General features: G+C 43.4%; 1 protein-coding gene across 2 annotated transcripts in view; it reads right to left on the bottom strand.

Annotated features, from left to right (window-relative positions):
• Positions 1-2,640: 2,640 nt before the first annotated feature.
• Positions 2,641-20,220, bottom strand: part of KLHL17 (kelch like family member 17) — a 40,677-nt gene continuing 23,097 nt past the window's right edge. For both annotated transcript variants that reach the window (XM_030222516.1, XM_030222517.1), the window contains exons 8-12: positions 17,646-17,813; positions 9,995-10,083; positions 9,761-9,834; positions 6,900-7,081; positions 2,641-5,705 (exon numbers count right to left, since the gene is read on the bottom strand). In XM_030222516.1, coding sequence (XP_030078376.1) covers positions 5,477-5,705; positions 6,900-7,081; positions 9,761-9,834; positions 9,995-10,083; positions 17,646-17,813 — 742 coding nt within the window. In that variant the 3' untranslated portion in view covers positions 2,641-5,476. The remainder of the gene's footprint in view (positions 5,706-6,899; positions 7,082-9,760; positions 9,835-9,994; positions 10,084-17,645; positions 17,814-20,220) is intronic.

Genomic DNA, 20,220 nt, shown 5'->3' with positions numbered 1-20,220 from the left:
GCTTCCGCGTTTGCTTGGTGCATGCGTACAAGAGCTGTGCTTTCTGCAAAACTCTTGTGCGCATGCACCAGGCACGTTCCTCCCCCTTGCTTTCAATCAAACAGTGCACATCTAATTTGCATCTATTTACAGTTGAGCATTGGGGAGCTATTTTCAGCATTGCTCCTGTTCCAGAGAGTGCTGAGGTCTGAGCATCGGCTCATAAAGGACAAGTTGAGGCAGCAGCTCTTCATGGGAATTGGCATCTACAGGGTAGGTTAAACAATTTTCCCTCACAAGCAAAGCAGAGATAATACCTAAATTTACGCCACCAACTTTACATATATAGGCACCCACTTATGGAATGCTCTACCCAAACAAGTAAAAGCTACCCAGAACTACCTAAATTTCCAAAAATGATTGAAATCAGTATTGTTTAAGAAGGCATATTTCCCCATGTTTAACCTAACTTGAATTAACTATTACTATAAATTCAGATCCAAGGACAATAATTACCTGTTTATTAGCACTTGCCTTTTGATGTTTGTTATTTTATATTTTATTCTCAATTTGTACAATTGTTTTTCTTGTACTGTAGCTTGCACTACAGACTTTGTAAGCCACTTTGAGCCTGCAATCAGTGGGAAAATGTGGGATATAAATGCAATAATAAATAAATAAATAAATAAAATAAAGGAGATTATTCAATCAGGTTTAATATTATTACATACAAACAGCTGTAAAAATATATGGCCACAGTTCACACTGCAACTATGCCATAAAAACTAATTTTAGGCTCTCCCCGGCAAACTGGTTATGAAGGAATGCCTTTAAATCCTCTCTCTGTAATGTCTATGACGCCTCCTGCTGTTTGAGCCTTCCCAACTGTAGCCATCTATTTCTCTATCCACCACCTCCTTGCCCAGCTACACCTGCTGTTTCTGTGGTGGGAGAAATAAGAGAATGACCCCCACCCCCAGTGGAGAGCACAGCAATATGTTGGGACATGAATGGAGAGAATCTGAAGGTGGAGATATAATACAGGTCTATTAAAATAAATCATGAGTGGCAATGGGTAAATGAGGCAGTGTTTCTCAACCTTGACCTGCAGGTTTTCAGGATAACCATAGTGAATATGCATGAGACAGATTTGCATACAATCGGACTCCAATATATGCAAATCTTCTCTCATGCATATTCATTGTGAGAAGCACTGGAAAAGGGGACAGCTGGTTAATCTTTCAAACAGCAAGGGGGCACTCCATAAAAGAAATATGTAGATGATTTAAAAATAATTGTCATTTGGTGAACATTCCACCTTCACAGCAACATAATGAGAGGACTCGATTGCACAGAGCCAATCTTAAAATGGCACCATACACCAGTGTACCCATGCCCCAGCTGGGGGAGGGGAAAGCTGTAAATAGTCAGGGAGACCTGGAGGCTGGAAGATAGCTTCCGTGCCAAAGCTGGACTCCTTGCTTGGAAGGCAGGCACTGGAGTCAGGGGCTTAAAGCTCACAAGTTTGCTGGAAGAGCCCTCTTTGTCCCTGAAGGAAAGAATGGCAGCACGAGATCTGCATGCACTACTTCCACTCTATGCAAATCTATCTCATGCATATCCATTAATACCAATTCCTGGGTTAGATATTCGATAATTAGTCTCTTTATCATTACTCTTGAAACACATGATGGACGTTGATTTGGGTGTCAATTTCAAGTAGCTGTGATTTGAAGAATGAAGTCAGTATTTGGAAGAAGGAAATATTGTTGACATCACTTTATTCATTGTTTGTAATAACTAGCTATGTTTGTTACAATAAATATGATATGCAGAATCTGTAATGTATGTATATCAAAACTCTGCTGCCCATCTTGTCTTCCGCCAGGGTCGCTTTACTCATATTACCCCTCTCCTCAAGTCGTTTCACTGGCTCCCTATCCATTTTCGCATCCTGTTCAAACTTCTTCTACTAACCTATAAATGTACTCATTCTGCTGCTCCCCAGTATCTCTCCACACTCGTCCTTCCCTACACCCCTTCCCGTGCACTCCGCTCCATGGATAAATCCTTCTTATCTGTTCCCTTCTCTACTACTGCCAACTCCAGACTTCGCGCCTTCTGTCTCGCTGCACCCTACGCCTGGAATAAACTTCCTGAGCCCCTACGTCTTGCCCCATCCTTGGCCACCTTTAAATCTAGACTGAAAGCCCACCTCTTTAACATTGCTTTTGACTCGTAACCACTCACCTCCACCTACCCTCCTCTCCTCCTTCCTGTGCACATTAATTGATTTGATTACTTTATTTTTTGTCTATTAGATTGTAAGCTCTTTGAGCAGGGACTGTCTTTCTTCTATGTTTGTGCAGCGCTGCATACGCCTTGTAGCGCTATAGAAATGCTAAATAGTAGTAGTAGTAGTATATGTTATTAAATGCAAATCCATTATGGATATCCTGAAAATGTGACTGGTTAGGTGTGTCCTGAGGATGGGGTTTAGACTGAGATTTTTACCCATGAACTTAGCCTGGAGGGATGAATTTGCCCTGAGTTTTGTTCTTCCCCAACTCTAAATGTAGCAGGTAAGCAGACAAAACAAGAGACCACACAAGCAGGTCAGCTCAGCCCCCAAAAAGGGGCTTTCTTTATTTCATTCTCTCAGATGGTGGCATGTATTGCTTTTGGGTTTTATTTTGTTTGCTTTCTTTCAGTACAGTGCAAATGTCAGAAAATAACCCAAACATTTCACATAAATATATTAGTTTTGACATAACTTACATATAAATAAAAATGAAATGACATTTCACCTAAGGAAACCAGAGTTGTAGTGTCATGCCTACATCAATGCCCCTCCAGTCTCTACAACAGGAATTCAAGTGTTGACTCCCCTCTCCCAACCCGCTACATGGCAGATCTATCCTCTCCTTTCAGTGGAATAAGGTCACCATGCTACTGCGTTTTATGCGAGTCTGATCACTCTCGGACTTCCAGCCTATACCTGCTCTGCGTGCTCCTTTTAATCTTACCCTCATAAAAACAAGGAAGAAGGTCTGTCAGCTGTACTGTCATCAACTCTTGCGATGGTCTAATGCTGTTACTTTACTGGGTGAAGACGCTGGCTGAGAGGTATACACTTCTGAGCTCAGTTACTGGACACTAAATTGAGCAGGTGGGTGCTGGAAAACACAGAGCAGCGGAGCTCTGCTAACATGTAGTGGAACAGACTGAAGTCCTGCAGACGGTGGGAGATTTCGGTACAGAGTGGTAATATAAACCAGCTACCGTGTTTCCCTCACAGGTACCACAGATAGGTACATGGGAGATGCAGAGCAGCCACAGGAGTCAGTATCAGACCTGGGGCTCAGTACAGGAATAAATATGATAAAATTCCTCTCGCCACCTCCTATGCTAAGTACTACCTACAGTAGTGAGCTGATGACTATATTTAAAATGAGCACCTACCTCCCTCCCTCTTCCCCCAAGTCATGCACCCGTTCCGCCTGGAGTACCTTGAAAAGTGCAATGTTTCTTTCTAAAGTTTTTTGGAGCACTTTGTTTTTTTTTGCACTTGGCTGTTGGGAGAATGACAAAGTGGAGCAGAGGGAAAAAGTCAATAACAATAAGTGCAGCTAGTTACAAACAGCAACTCAGTAGCCTTATTATCCACCCTTTTCAAAGGCTGACTCCAGTTAGGAAGGGGCAGCTGTTCATGACCTCTTTGGTAAGCATTGTACAGTCAATGAACCCTGGAAATACTGACCAGAGATAGTTGGGATCTTGTAAACAAAATCAGTTGTGAACATTGTCCCCTGTTTATAGCGTGCTGTTTATAATTAATTCCCATAATGCTGCGGTAGTGCAACCTGGATTGCTAATGTCACTACAGGAACAGAGAATGGCAGTGATGTCACTTGAAGGAATGTAGCTCCTTATAAGGAACAAGAGTGATGTCACTGTGGGAATCAGCTTTATACATGGAACAACAGTGATGTCACTGTGGAATCAGCTCCATATATGGAAGAATGATGTCACTGCAGGAACCAGCTTCATACTTGGAATGACAGTGATGTCATGGTGGGAATCAGCTCCAGTCACAATACTAATGACAGTTTCCATTATTGCAGTACTCTAGTAAAAGTGCATCAAAAAAATGGATTTTTTTTTTTTAAGGGAAGAGGAGTATTACAACAGAACTAATTTCCAGAACAATTTGTCCTCTGGTAGTTAGTGGTCATTTACAGTAATCTTGTTTACAAATCCAATGGTCACGCTCCTCTAAAGTTTCAAATTTTCAAACTGGACGTCAACTCCTGAAAAGGCCCAACTCAAACCTACTCCCCGTAACTGTCTCTCATTTCTTACTTCAATTGGCACCTCTTCTCCGCAATGACAATAAATAAATACATAAATAAAAGCATAAATAATTTCAACCTGAATCATACAACAGTTTTCATTTTCTAGTTACCACAGCTCTACTTTTGTTCTACGTTTTCTCCATCTTGCTTGTTTGTTTTGTGCTCCAGCCATTCCTCAGCCGACAGGGACAGGACTCCACAGCAGGCCCAGGAGAGCCATATAAGCTCATTACAGGAAACAAAAAGCAAAAGGTTTGGATTTAGAAACTCAGCTTCTCAAAGGCAGCTATAAGCAGAAAAATGCAAAATGGTGAAGGAAGAAACTGAACAGATCTGAAGGTGCAAATATTTCTGTCAGAGATGGAGACGCCAACAAGAGAGATTCACAGCTGTCTTCTGCCTCCTAGTGGCTGAAAACCCAGTCCCGCTGTTGAAGCTCCTGAGAACTACACACTGGTGGGGGTTTCTTGAGTTCGGCAGCTCTGCTGGAGGTGGGGTGGGGATGGAATTTGTCCCCTGACACAGGCATTTCTGAAGCATGTTTTTGGTGGATCCTAGGCTGGAAGTTTGCGGCTTGTAGAATGATTTCTTCCTGTTTAGGGAGGTGGAGGGGGTGCTAACAAGTTAAGGCTTCTTCTAATTTAGGCACCAGCCACTGAGACAACTTGTGTGGCTCCCTCCACCAAGAAGAGGGACTTTGACACTATGAAGGAAAGTCACCTTTTATCTTCCAGAGCCTTTTATTACAGAAGAAGTGGTCCCTGTGTTGATCTTTTGGCAGGCCACTAACCTGAAACCTCTTTGAACTTGCTTCCTTTTCTCCACTGCAGCTGGAGTAGAAGTGGTGGTTGCCTGCTCACCCCAACTCAGTAGAATGTTTTTAGAAAACTCCCACTGAACAGATTGCAGCAGTACTGAGACCTTGGTGTGATCAGGTCTCACAAGGAGGCTCTTGTGTTAGAGATCTTGGAGAGGAGACTTCCATAGGACCGTCATCATCTTTTTGTGTCAAGCCTCCTCTAGCAGTACAAAACAAAAATTTATTGAAGAATGTGACACCTTCTATGGAGCCATGGTGTCACATCCAGGACAGCATTCCTGCAGTGGTGAGCTATGAGGAGCAAGAGGTGGCCACTTCCCAGTCACAGGCTGGTGGAGGACACCGAGAGTGTGGGGGAGGATGGTGGTGGGAAGTTGAGCAACTCCAGCACAGCAACACCCACACTGCTCCGCCGAGTGAACATGCAGGAGGCCGCCACCCACTTGTTGGTGCGGGGGTTGTACTTCTCAATAGAGTTCAGGCTGGAGCTACCATCATTCCCGCCCACGGCGTACAACCAGCCGTCCATTGCTACCAGGTCATGGGTGCTCCTGGGATGCAAACAGCACAATTTACTGACAGCAAAGAACACACAAAGGCAAATCAGAGGCAATGCACCCCAAAGAGAAAACCAAAGACACTGCAGGGGTGTACAGTCACCCACCCTCTTGCAGCAATGTCCAGAGACTAGTGTTGCTGCAGGAGGTGAGGAGAATAAGGCCAAGGTACCTGGTGTGGGAGATTAATATATTTGAAATTTCACAAAAAAAATGCATTTTTGGAATATTTGCCTCCTGCTGGGATGTATGAGGCTAGATGGCAGTGCGAGTGTCTCCTTAAATAAGAAAGGGTGTCTAATGCCCTGTAATAAATCCCTTTTTGCTACTAGTTACAAAGGGATGGAAAGAGCTGTCTGGTCCTTGGCAGCCTGATTCTACTTCCCTGTCAGAACCTCTTTACTTCTCTAGCTGTGACTGAGGAAGTGCAGTGAAGTCAACTGCCTTTGCAACTGATTTATGCTGCAGGAAATATGTAAATGAGCAGTATTACTCCAACCACAGCACATCCTTTTCCAAGGGAGATTTCCAACAGGATGCATAAGAGTAACTAACCCACATTCCCAGCCAAAATCTAAAACGAAACTGCAGAAGCAGCAGCACCACCAGGAGTCAGAGGCTCTACAGGCCCAGGCAGTAGCTCAGAGAGGCAAAATAACACAGGACTGTCTTTACTGTAAATGCTGAACTCAACATTTGGAAAAGGAAATTAAAATCATCCAGTTACCCACAGGAGAGGTACAGTGCATGCAACAGGCGTGCAGGCTTCATACCCACAAACGGCAGGTACAGCACAGGTACCTAAGGATGGTCCTGGGTGCCCCTCTCACTCTTCCCCCCCCCCCTCCAATACCTGTAGATATTCATAGGTGCTCTTTTATCCCATACCCAAGGATGACCTTGAGTGCCCCCCCTAATACATTCACCTTTATATATTTCCAATCTAATCAACCTATTTCATTATCTCAGTTTAATCCCCAAGTTCCATTCTTCTCATCTACACTTTTCTCCCTATCGTGCACCATGTTTTGTTATGGGTCTTGTCTGTCAATACTATTAAAATCATAAGAAATATTCATTTGTATTCCCCCCACACAGACAGCCCTTTATACCTGTAAAAATTCAGAGGTACTCCTCCACCTCCCCCCCCCACCAGACCTGATATTCTCCCCCCCTCCCCCCCCATACCTGCGGATATTCATAGGTGCTACACTTTCCCAGGTGTTTGCTTTTGGGTTGTATCTTTCCACAGAGTTAAGGCAGCTGGTACCATCATTGCCACCGGCCACATACAGCATGCCTTCGAGCACCGCCACGCCTGCACTGCTCCGGCGGCTCAGCATGTTGGCAATGGGAGCCCAGGCATTAATCTTAAGAAAAGCAAATCAAGCATACGTTTTAAAAACTACAGTAAGAACATTAAAAAGCAAAGGACCAGTTATAAGGGTTCTGCGTAACAGGACTCTCAGCTGATTCCAAGGCTCAAAGGACATGTCTACCCAGCTGTACTCTTTTTAGTCTCCCATCCCTAAGCACTCTGGCATAGGCGGAGTCATACTGCTATCATTCCCAATATACAGAACTTCAATGTTACATGAAGCTTATAGCACTGGGAATAGTGGCTTAGTGCTGGGGCAATGAGCAGCTCTGCCATGTAATATGGTAGTGATGTGGGACCTCTTCTGGCAAGCTCAGGTAACTGCGTCCAGAGAACAGAAGCCTGGGATGTCCGTATCCAGCTTTTCCGAGGTCTATGATATGAGCTGTATCACCAGGATTCAGCTGGTTCCGGATTTGTTTCATGCCTGTGAGAGGACCACGGGTCATCTGAATAATTTCATAATAGTCCCAATTTATGTTCCCTGCCCCAGTACATTCTTGGACTTGTAATCCTAATTAGAGCCAGCAGGTCCAGGTTCTCAAGAAGAGTGGTTTCTAACCCAGTCCACAGAGACCACCTGGCCAGTTGGGATTTCAGGATGCCCACAATGAATATGCATGAGATATATTTGCATGCAATGGAGGAAGTGAATACTAAACACATCTCATGCATATTCATCGTAGATATCCTGAAAACCCAACTGACCAGGTGATCCCTGAAGGCTGGGTTAAAAACCAGTGCTCTAGAATACCTCAAGAGAGACATTTTCAATATGATGTCTAAATCCAATTTTGGACGTTTTGCTGAAACCATCCAAAAATCAAGTACTGAAAATGACCATTTTCAAACCAGAAAAAATGTCTCTCTTTTTTGAAAATGATCATTTCCTAGATGTTGTTGTGCTTAGTACGGCTTATCTTTTCTGACCATTTTCCAAAAAAACAAAACAAAAAAAGGTCCAAGTGAAAAACGCACAAAATCAAGTCATTGGGATATAGGATGAGCCAGCTTTCCTAGTAGACTGGCCACACAGACATCCCAGCAGAGCAGTGGGGCACCCTAGGGGCACTTCAGTGGACGACACATAAAAGGTCCTAGTTACACATCTCATCACTACCCCCTTATATTGTATGGTAAGCCCTTCAAAACCCACAAAAAAACTACTGTACCCATCACTACAATAGCCCTTAAGGTTGAAGGTGTCACCTATATGTGGGTACGATAGGTTTGGGTTTTTTTTGGGGGGGACTGACATTTTCAACCACAAGTGTAATAGTTAGAGTGGATTATGGGCCTGGGTCACCTTCACTACAGTGCACTGCACCGACCACTAGGCTATTCCAGGAACCTGCTTGATGCTGTAATAGGACTGGCCATAACACCTTAAGCTATCATAGAAGTTGGTATGTACTATTTCATTTGCATCTTTGTGAGGTGGGAGGGGCTCAGTGACCACTGAAGGAGAAAGGGGGTGTCATTCCTTTATTCCTGCTCTGGTCATCTGGTCATTTAGGGCACTTTTTTGTGGCTTATTCATTAATAAAACAGGTCTAGACGAAATTGTTCCATTATGGCAGAAAAACGTTCCAAGTGTTAGGAACACCCAGATCCCGCCCTTTACATGACCCCCTGACATGCCCCCTTGTGATTTGAATGCACTTCTGACAGACTTCATCGAAAAAATGTATAAAAATTGGTTTCGAAAATACCAATTTGGATGTTTTTGTGAGAAAAATGTCCAAATGCAGATTTATGCCACTTTTTGGACGGTTTTCTCTTTTGAAAATGAGCCCTAGCGTGATACCCGCAGTTAGCTTGACTATTACTAGTTAACTCTTGTTTTCTGCTGTAATTACAGAGTCAAAGCCAGGTAAGTTCCTGCTTTGTGGTTGATCATTTGTTTTGCTAAAGGACTCCAGGCAAGAAGAGCTAGCATAACCTTCAGCTAATGTCACTTTGTTACAAACTAACAGCAAAGTCCCAAAGAGCAAACATATTATAAAACCATGCAACAAAGCCACAAAGCAGTTATCATCATTTAGTATTTCACTAGTAAAAAAGGCCCGTTTTCTGAAGGCAAGGAAACAGGCCCTAGGCAGGCAATTTCTCCCCCCCCCCCTCCGCGCTACGGCCCCCTCGACCCCCCCCCCCCCCCGTGCCGGCGAAAAGCGCCCCCTGCCGCCGTTGTGGACTGCCTGTGCTGACGGGGGACCCAAACCCCCGACAGCCGATGTGCTGTTGTGCCCTTCGCGTTGCTTCCTCAATCATCTTCTCTGGAAATTCATCTGCGTGCGTCTGACGTCAGGTTCGTGGAAGGGGGGGGGGTCGAGGGGGCCGTAGCGCGGGGGGTGACAGATGTTTCCGAGGCAGGGGGAGGAGTAGGGAAACACTACTCCTCCCCTTGCCTTGGAATCAGCTGTCATGACGTCAGTGCGTGTCTGCCTAGCAGACCACCTCCAGGGAGCCACGGTCCCAAGCACAGAATGTTGGAGGTGAGAATTATTATATAGGATTATTTCAAGCTTCTAGCTGATGCAGCTCAAATGTGCAAAATCTGTTTCTCTCCCCCATGCCCAAGAAAGAGATCTTCCAGAAACAGGTTAATTCTACCCCCTTCTCTCCCTCCACCACACACATATGTCCCCAGCACTTGATTTTCTAGCAGTACCTGTGGATCATACTTTTCTACTGTTGCTAAATGAGACGAGCTATCATAACCACCAACTGCATACAGACTTCCATCTGTAAAACATAAAAAAGGAATTAATATGGGAAACTATCCCCCCTTTTCCGTCTGCCTCTCCCCCCCCCCCACCATCCCAGAAATGTGAGAGCTCTGCACCATCCAGTAGAAGATCCTGAAACCAACCAAAGCCCTCTCCCCACAGTAGTGATGACCCACCTAAAGTTGCCACCCTGACGTATCTCCTCCGTGTGCTCAAGGCAGCTATTGAGGTCCAGGTGCTTGTGAGGGGGTCGTATCTTTCAGCGCTGTAAGGTAGGAGACAGAAGACATGGAATCAAGTAATTATTTCTGCCAGCTGGTCTCTACAGAAAAAGGATAAAACAGTAGAATATTATATGGAAGAAATGAAACGGCGGCAAGGTCATTTCAAACTTCAGCTCTACCTTTATACGGCCCCTTCTTTTGCATACCTTTAAATCAGATCGGTTTCCCCCTCTCTCATATAATCCTGGCCACATCCCTGAACCCCACTTACTGTAGCGTAACCTCATTCTTATAAACATCCATATCAGTGGTCAGTCAAATTATCAACGCCCCCCCCCCCCCAGATCTGATCCTAACCACTGTACTTTTCTCTCAGGGTTTGAGCCCACCCTTGTACCACATTCACAGATCCTATTCTTTTCCCTGAACCCTGCTCCCCCATCACTGGACCAGGCAATGTCATTAGCAAGACGGCACAGCATAGTTTCTTTGTGCTGTCAGGAGGGAGCAAGCGCAGTGATAGTGAAGACAGTCGGGATGTCAGGGTCCTGAGCAAAGAATCATCTTGGATAAATAACACTGTATCAATGGCAGCATGTGCTGCTCATTCTTCAGAAAAAGGATATGAAATATATGGAGTTGCTCCTCTCAAGACATGCCAATCCCAGTGTTGCTTGCCGTAGCCCGAGCCCAAGAAACTCAAGCTGCAGGAGAAAGAAGAGATGTAAATACTCTTTCTGGAATGGGGAATCCCCTCCCCCTTTGATATCTGTGCCATGGTGGACAAGGACTTTCTTGATAACCTCATTGGCAAAACATCCTCCAAGGTTGCCTTCATCTGGTGCCACACTGCACTATTTTCACTTGTGAGGGTTTTCAGATGCAGGTTTTGGTGGAGATTCTGGTTTCCTGTATTTATTTATTTAGATTTTGCTCACACCTTTTTCAGTAGTAGCTCAAGGAGAGTTACATTCAGGTACACTGGATATTTCTCACAATCTAAGTTTGTACCTGAGGCAATGGAGGGTTAAGTGACTTGCCCAAGATCACAAGGAGCAGCAGCGGGATTTGAACCGGCCACCTCTGGATTGCAAGACCGGTGCTCTAACCACTAGGCCACTCCTCCATTCCCTTTGCTGGATTTTCTGGGCCCGGGCCATCTTTGATGCCATCATCCTGGCTGCAGGATAAGACGCTGGTGACCTGAAGACATCAAACCAAATGGGCACACCAAAGGGAAAACGCCTTTTTGTGTGCCCCTTCATGTGCTGGACCTGCTGCTGGAATCCTCTCTCAAGAAGATGGAGACTTAGGATTGCAAAACAGAGCTGGTGTAAGTCATTTTACCAATAATAATCTGATGGATTTGTCTGATGTTTTATTGTGTGTTATAGAAAATGGATTTGATATTATAAGAGCCCTATTCATGAAATCCCTATTTACTAGTACTTAGTATGGTCACATTGTTATTGCATGATACCTGCCAAAAAAAGCCCACTGCACAAAATGGATTTTGCAGCAGATAATGTATGATAATGGAATTATTAGACATGGTGTCAACACAAGAGCAGAGAGTGACAAACTGACTCTAAGCCTGAGAGATGATATGCAAAAATCCTTTATTCAGTAGCACCAGATGAGTGATCCGACACAGCTCCGTGTTTCGGTGGACACAACCGCTTGCTTCAGGGGTCAACAGCCCTTCAATATGGCTGTGTTTGAAGTGCTGTTTCAAGACTGCATACAGAGTATACAGTATAGACTTTGTATACAGGATATTTCACTCGTCATTTGCACCAGGTCATATGCTGTTACCTTACACAGAGTTACTCTGTTAACCCCTGAAGAAGGCAGTTGTGTCCACTGAAACACAATTGTAGGATTGTTATAACTGTGGCTTCTCATATATGTGCATAAAAGTATATAACATATATATGCCTTTTTTGAATATCTACTATAATAAAACTCACCCTCAACGTTCTGAGGACACTGACGTCAGTGAAGCCAAGCTCTGACTTCCTTCAAAAAGGTTCGTGGTGGTGAAGCCACCAAAATCGCTCCGGGCCCCACCCTCGAGGGCGGAGCAATGGCAGAACGAAGGGGTTGGCAGGGAGGGAGGCGGGGGTGGGAAATCGCTCCGGGCCCCGCCCTCGAGGGCGGAGCAATGGCAGAACAACGAAGGGGTTGGCAGGGAGGGAGGCAGGGAGGTGGGAAATCGCTCTGGGCCCCGCCCTCGCGTCAAATGTCATGACGTTGGGGGCGGAGCAATGCCAGAACAACGAACGGGTTGGCCAGGGAGGGAGGGGGTGTTGGCGACGAAAACCTTGCTAGCGCCCGTTTCATTTGCTCTGAAACGGGCTTCTTTTACTAGTATATATATATACAGTAAATATTTAAATTCCTCTATACCCCATACACACTTTTTTGATATAATTTTATGTCTGTTTTTTACTTGCATGTGTTTTCAATCTTTAAGCATATCGTATGTATGTATATGGTAGATATATTCTTTTTGAATTATGTATGTTGACAGTCTGTTGTATTTTACATTATTCATACCAGTGCTTGAAGACATTTTGTTTCATTTTGACCTTTATAATATACATGTATCCTTCTTTTGGTCATATATGCTCCTTGGAATGTTTTTATACAGTATTTTATACAGTAACCTTATTTTTCATATCTTGCTCTTTTTTTGGATTATTTTTATGTTGTTTTCATGTGGTATTATCTTTATCTCTCATTTATACTTGTATTTAATTTTGTAGACTCCTGAAGAAGGCGCCTCGGCGCCAAACACAGCTGTGTAGAGTCATTATTTGATGCTTACCCAATAAATTGTTTTTCTCATTTATACGTCTCTCTCACTGATTGGAAAGAGCCACCTTCCCTACTCCTTCTTCACTTCGCATTGGACTATTTCTTTGTGGGGCTTAGTGCATTTCCACCTTTGTGTGGTCTCTCCTTACTGTCAGCAAGAATCTAACAGCATCTTCTCTCACAGTTGCTGATTTGTCAGGACCCCGATGAAGGCCTGTCTGCTGAAACACGGCCCGTATCGGGTACATCTTATCAGCACACCCTACATATTGAATTTGAAGAATAAATTGTGTCATTGACTGTCTTGGAACTTGTGTAGGCTGTCTTCCACTTTTCGTTACCTCATTGACTTTCTGTGGAAATACTGACTTCCTGTTTTTGTTTGCTATGCTCCCCTCCTGTGCTCAAGCTATGTGAACACACCCCTTACTTTTACACATTATGAGGCGCATTTTCAAAACACTTAGATATACAAAGTTAAATAGTAACCTGTGGAACTGTGTAAGTCTAAGTGCTTTGAAAATGAGCCCCTAAGCCATTTACATGAGCTAGTTCAGTTTACACTGAGGATCTCTATGAGACAAATGATTACTAAAGAATAGTCTTTAAAGAGATTAAAAGAAGGATTAATGAGAGAGATTTCTTTCCCAAATCTGGATACATCTTGAGGACTGTGATACTTTTTTCCCCCCAAAGGATCTGGTATCTGGAATCTTGCATCAAACTCTGTGTTAGACTTGATTGGTCCTTTGAAATGCTGTAAAGAACTAGAAAGGAACGCTTCACCATGGTTGACGGTGACCTTCCAGACACCTAAGAGGAAACATAGATTACTTGAACCATTAGGGCAGGGAAAAGTGGTCCAGAAAGTAGAATTAATTGGAAGAGTAGCAAGAAATGTATCAGGCTGAACAGAATTATGATACCAATCTTATTGCCAGAAGGGAAAAAAATTATACTGGAAAACATTTTCAGATTCCTAGTAAGCTTTCAAAATCTTCACTAATAACGCCAGAAACTCGTCACCAGGCTCCTAGAGTAGATTAATTGACTCAATATTTGAGAAGACAAGTCCTCATTACAGCAGCAGGAAAAGAGTAGAAATATCTGAGGAGAATTCAAACCTAGACAGAGTCCAACTGGGAAGGGTTTCCTCACAAAGGGAAGAGACTATAACCATCCCTGTGAAATCAGATATTCAGTGGGCAGTATTTATCAAAGTTAATACAATGCAGACCAATAGTCAGCACATCAGTGACCACAGGATCAGGCCTGGATATTTGAGTCTCTGGCAATGCCCAGGTGTTATACAGTACAGTTGATATTCCGAGTAGAGAATGACACGAGGACAAAGTTTATCCCTGTCCCCATGGGTTCTGTCTCCGTCCCCACCCTATCCTCACAGGGTCTGCCTCCATCCCCACCCCGCCCCTGTTGGCCCTGTCTCCGTCCCCATCCCCTTCCCATCCCTGTGGGCTCTGTCCTCATCTGCAGAAGCCTTGAACACTTATGACTTTATATTTAAATCTTTTTAATTAAAGTATAAAAAGGAACGATATGCTGTGCAACTGTTGTGTATAAATTACAAATAGAACAACAACGAGCAGCTATAATAACCCATCCACCACCCTCTACCCTTCCAAACCAACAATAGCTGATTTCTACTACACCAAGAAATCCCAATTCACACTGTTAAAATGTCCAGGGTTCTGTATGCCCTTGAGGGGAAAAATATGCCCTACGAAGCACTGTTATGATTTTTTAATCTGTGGGTGAATAAGTCATCAACAATCTCAGGACTCAGTCTAGCTCTCCTGTCTTCCACAGTCCTTCCTGCAATAGAAGATATCTTCTTGGAAGATGTGCTGGTAGCAAGATATACAGGATTCCCCCATGCAAATTTTGCTAGTTGTGGCCAGCATGTTTGCTTGTTTTTCCAAAAAAATCAAAATATTGTTGTAGGCATCACTCAAACATAAACAGTCCAGTTAATTAACAGGTTTCAAAGTAGAAAATGACACAGGGATTCTGTCCCCATTCCCGCCCATCCCCCTGGGATCTGTCCCCACCCTGTCCCTGTGAGCTCAGTCCCCATCCCCATCCCCGCGGTTACAGTGGGTCCCTGTCCCCATATCATTCTCTAATTCAGAGCTGTGTCTGGACAGCCAACCAGGCATAGTTACAACTACTTTTGTGTGGTCCAACCTGTCTGGTTAGATATCGGCAGCGGCCAAATAACCTCTAAATCCACCCCGATTCTGCCCCTGGACTGGCCCAGCATTAACCGTGGAGTGCTGCAATGGTCAGAGCAGATATTCAGTGGCACTGTCTGGTTAAGTGCTGGCCACTGAGATTGAACTGGTGAGGAGCCTCTCCTGCCTGGTTAATTCACTTGGTATATTGACCCAATGGTTTCTAAATATGGCAAAGACCTCTGCCATGCTCACCTCTTACTGCAAGCCACAGAACTTATATGTACTTGGTTGCCAGATTTCATTATCTTAGTTCTAAGAAAAGACTGGTATCCACATGTTCTCAAAACAATAGTTTTGGTTTCCAAAATGTAGAAAAAAAACAAAAAACCTCATTGCATGTTCAGCCAATTGTGAACCTCTCATTTTTTTCTTTAACAAAACTTGCTCAGAGCTGCTGCAGGACTGTGATTCAGGAGAGGATACTGGATGGAAACTATACTAATATCTGTAGTGGACAGGGACAGATTTATGCGTCTTGCAGCTCCAAAGCTTTAACATTTAAGAGGACCCCTCGATTAAGCAGGAAATACATTTTAGGTTTAATAGTTTTCCATGCTAGTGAAGCATGAGGTAGAGGCGTGCACACGGATGGGGACCACGAATATGGGAAATCTGCGGGAATCAGCAGTATTGGTGACAAAAGACCCACTTATGCCAGGGATGGGGTGGGGAGGGAAAAGAACAAACTGAGAATGGGGTGGGGATGGATCCAAATGGACTGGGGATGGGGACCAGATTATGTCTCCATACATATCTCTAGCGTCAACTCAGTGGAACAGCAAAAACATTATAGACTTTGATATTTAAGAAAACAGCTTACTTAGAGTACTTAGTTGTTTGCTTCAATTTTTTTATTTAGTTGCTTAGTATAAAGTGTTAACAACAAGAATGTCTTTCTAGAATTTACAAGATCACTCAAATGTGGGCTGGGTATGGGAACGAGAAAGAAAACTGAGGATGGTGAGAGAGCAGTAGCAATATAATGGGGAATGGGGAACAGGATCCAAACTAACTGGGGGGTGGGGAGGGGACCAGATTATGTTTCCTGTGCACACCTCTAGTAAGAGGCCTCCTCCTGTTGCTTGTCTAGCTTATATGTAAATCCAGTCCTACCAGTGGATAGAGTACGATTGGAAACTGCTTGGACAGCTGTATGATACAGGGATCACTGAAACAGTGGCCTCTTGGGTCTCTTCATATTTGGCAAATAGGCAGTGTATGGTAAAGCAAGGTTTGGTTATTTCTAACTCCTGGACCATGAGTTGTGGTGTCACCTACTCTGTTCAATATTTCCTTGCAGCTGCTTGGTAGGATTATTTGGGAATATCCTTTCACCGTTACACAGATGATCTCCACCTCTTTCTTCCCCTGCTGGGACACAGAAATCACTATATACCTGTTTGATGGCCCTTCATACTTGGATGGGTTCCAGTCTCCTCAAAATAAATCCTGGGAAGACGGATCTCCTCTGGGTAGAAGGACCAAGAAAGGATAGGAAGGTGGGTTTCTTAGAAGACAGGAGGCCTGAGAGTTACTATAGATTTTAAGCTGGCTACGGAAAAACATTAGTAGTTCACAAAGCTTTCACTAAATTGAGATTGCTTAGACAAATCCACTCAGTTAAGGCAAGTTATAAAACCAGAGTCCTTTCCCATCTGGACTATAGTGCAACTGCATTTTTTTTAGGTCCCCCACAAAGGACATTGGTGCAACTCCAACTTATACAAACTTTGCTGCAAAGATTATTATGGGGGACACATCTGGGAAAGGTCCACATCTTTGGTTCCTGATTAGGTTAAGGATCTTATTCAAGCCATTAGTCATCACTTAGCACCTTCATATTTATCACAGTATCTGCAACACTATCGTCTGGTGAGTCCATCAGCAAAAGATACAGAACTGGCCTGGAGGCATAATCGGACTCCTCAGAATAAAGCACCCCCATCTGGGGAACTCTACTATCAAATCTAAATCTGTAATTAAATAAGAAAAACATGTAGAAAATAATTGAAATTATAGTTGTTTTCCCAAATTGAGGTGGGGATATAACCATTTTTGTCATCATATATAATCGTGCATTGGTTTCATGGATTATTTAGAATTGACAGTATTTGTAGGAATTTGTAATTGTATTAAAAATGTGATATTATAATATTTTCCTGTAAAAGTATTATGATTAATCAAAATATAAATATTAAAATATCAATATGGGAATGGGACTTGGTATACCACCTTTCTGTGGTTTTTGCAACTACATTCAAAGTGGTTTACATAGTATATACGGGTACTTATTTGTACTTGGGACAATGGAGGATTAAGTGACTCGCCCAGAGTTACAAGGAGATGCAGTGGGAATTGAACCCAGTTCCTCAGGATCAAAGTCTGCTGCACTAACCACTAGGCTACTCCTCCACTCTTCTGTGATCCACCTTGAACCAGAAAAGCAGATTATAAGTACATTTCAAGTTAATTAAATTGGGATATACTAATCGCTGCATATTGTAGTACTAAATGATGGCTCCTCTTACCTGTTTAAACAAGAGGCGCCATCGTAGCCCCCGGCAGCATACAGTAAGCCATGCAGTACCGCTACTCCCAGACAGCTGCGTCTTGTTCCCATGGAAACCTCAGGCTGCCAAGAGTTAGTAACTGGATCATATGACTCCACAGTGGCCAGGTCAGAAGTACCATCATAACTGTATCATGGTGAAAGGAAAGTGCATATTAGTGAAAGGCTGGGGGTCTACAGATCCAAGTCAGGAGAAGCCAAAACAACGACCTCTGGACACACAGGGACTTACATCTACCTGCTTAACAGCCTGATGCTCAAAATCTAATGCCGACGTTAAAGGCAATTAGCACCAGACTAACACCATTGTTAGCATGTGCAGAATGTTTAGAGGGAACAACATGCATGCCAAAGATCATCACAAATTGTATTTAAATGTATTCAAATGGATATTAATGAGGTCATTTGGTATTTATTTATTTAACAAAATTTATAGCCCGCACATCGTAACATCTGAGCAGGCTACAATGAAACAAACATAATAATGATCACAAACATCATTAAAACAAAGACATTACAACTATATAAAATTGTAAAATAATAAAAAAATAAAAATTAAAATGCAAACTAGCTGAACAAATAAAAAATGCAATCATCGCTGTAAATGCATTTAACTAGCACAAGACAATCAAACCTAAACTCCCTGCTATCCAAAAAAAACCTTTATCAAACAACGAAGCCTTCAACTGCTTCCTAAACAAAGGCAAGGAAGAAATTTGACGCAAAGACAGCGAAAGAGCATTCCACAACGTGAGACCAAGAAAGAGAAAAATATGAGAACAAACTGTTTGCAAATGAACATCATGAAGAGAAGGAACTTGTATTCCTCCCAATGCTCAGAGAACAAACACTGCCCTTAACGTTGGAAATTTACCACCAACTTGGAGGTGGAGTTGAAGGTTTTCAAGAGAGCATTTATTCTGGATTTTTCACTTTAAAACAGTCAGTTTTTACTTTTTTGGGAAGCAGAAGGAAGCTCATGCAAGACTCTAAGCACTGGCAATGAAAAACAAATGTGTGCAAGTCCGAGTAAAACCGAAAGTGAAAGCACATGTTGGCGCCTGTTTTTTGCGCTTAAATAAAAGCCATTCAAATTTTAAAAAATGGAAACGCTTACGTTTAAAGGCGAAGAAACATGGCACCGATGTATGCTTCACTTTCAGGTTTGCCTGGGCACGCACACAGCAGCTGCGTTTACTGCAAAACTCTTGTGAGCATGTGCCAGGCCAGTTCCTCCCCCTTACTTTGTCTCCTAATATGCATATAATTTGAATGCAATTACTACTACTACTTAGCATTTCTATAGCGCTACTAGGGTTACGCAGCGCTGTACAAGTTAAAACATGGGGAAGGACAGTCCCTGCTCAAGAGAGCTTACAATCTAAAGGTAACAAACTATGTAGTCAGTGTATCATGAATGGGGAAGGTGGTTAGGCGCCAAAAGCAAGGGAGAAGAGATGGGTTTTGAGTAAGGACTTAAAGATGGGCAGGGAGGGCGCATGACGTATGGGCTCGGGGAGTCTGTTCCAGGCATAAGGTGATGCGAGGCAGAAGGGACGGAGTCTGGAGTTAGCGGTGGTGGAGAAGGGTACAGATAGGAGTGATTTGTCCTGAGAGCGGAGGTTACGGGTGGGGACATAGGGGGAGAGGAGGGTAGAGAGGTAATGGGGGGCTGCAGATTGAGTGCATTTGAAGGTCATTAGGAGAAGCTTGAACTGAATACGGTAGTGAATCGGGAGCCAGTGAAGCGACTTGAGGAGAGGGGTGATATGAGAGTATCGGTTCACGCGGTAGATAAGACGTGCAGCGGAATTTTGGACAGATTGAAGGGGGGATAGGTGGCTAAGCGGGAGACCAGCAAGGAGAAGGTTGCAATAGTCAAGACGAGAGGTAACGAGTGAGTGGACGAGGGTTCGGGTGGTCTGTTCAGAGAGGAATGGGCGGATTTTGCTAATATTATAGAGGAAGAAGCGACAATTAGCTCTGAGCATTGGAACAATATGTTGCTGAGCTGTTCCTGTGGTATGGGGTGGGTGCTGTTCACTTTAGTGCTGGAATTTTGAACATCTGCCCATACGTTTAGCAAGAGGAGCAGGCTCAAGATGTGGTATTCAGAGAATGAGAATAAAGGACATTTGTCACACGGACAGGTGAGCCTGTGCCACAGTTAAGAAAAGCAGTGACTCACCTTAGGCTCAGGAGGATGGAAAGGGGCCCTTTTACTAAACCTCATTCAACTTATCCCTGGATTCTGTACAGGTTGCCCACAATTGGGTATGCAATTTAGCACATGGAATTTATTTATTTTGCTGCATTTATATCCCACATTTTCCCACCTATTTGCAGGCTCAATGTGGCTTACAATATAATACAACTACAATCACATTGATGGAATAGAGAATCAGAGTGTATATATAACAGATAAGGTGCATAGGAATATTATGGCAATCATATTAACGGAGAAGAATTTCACAATTATTGCTATTAAGGTTCATACAAAAATTATGTTGATTAAGAAGTGGGTAAGTGGATAA

Source organism: Microcaecilia unicolor, chromosome 13 (assembly GCF_901765095.1).
Source record: "Microcaecilia unicolor chromosome 13, aMicUni1.1, whole genome shotgun sequence".
NCBI classification, from domain to species: Eukaryota; Metazoa; Chordata; class Amphibia; order Gymnophiona; family Siphonopidae; genus Microcaecilia; species Microcaecilia unicolor.
This window is presented reverse-complemented; position numbering and strand designations above follow the sequence as displayed.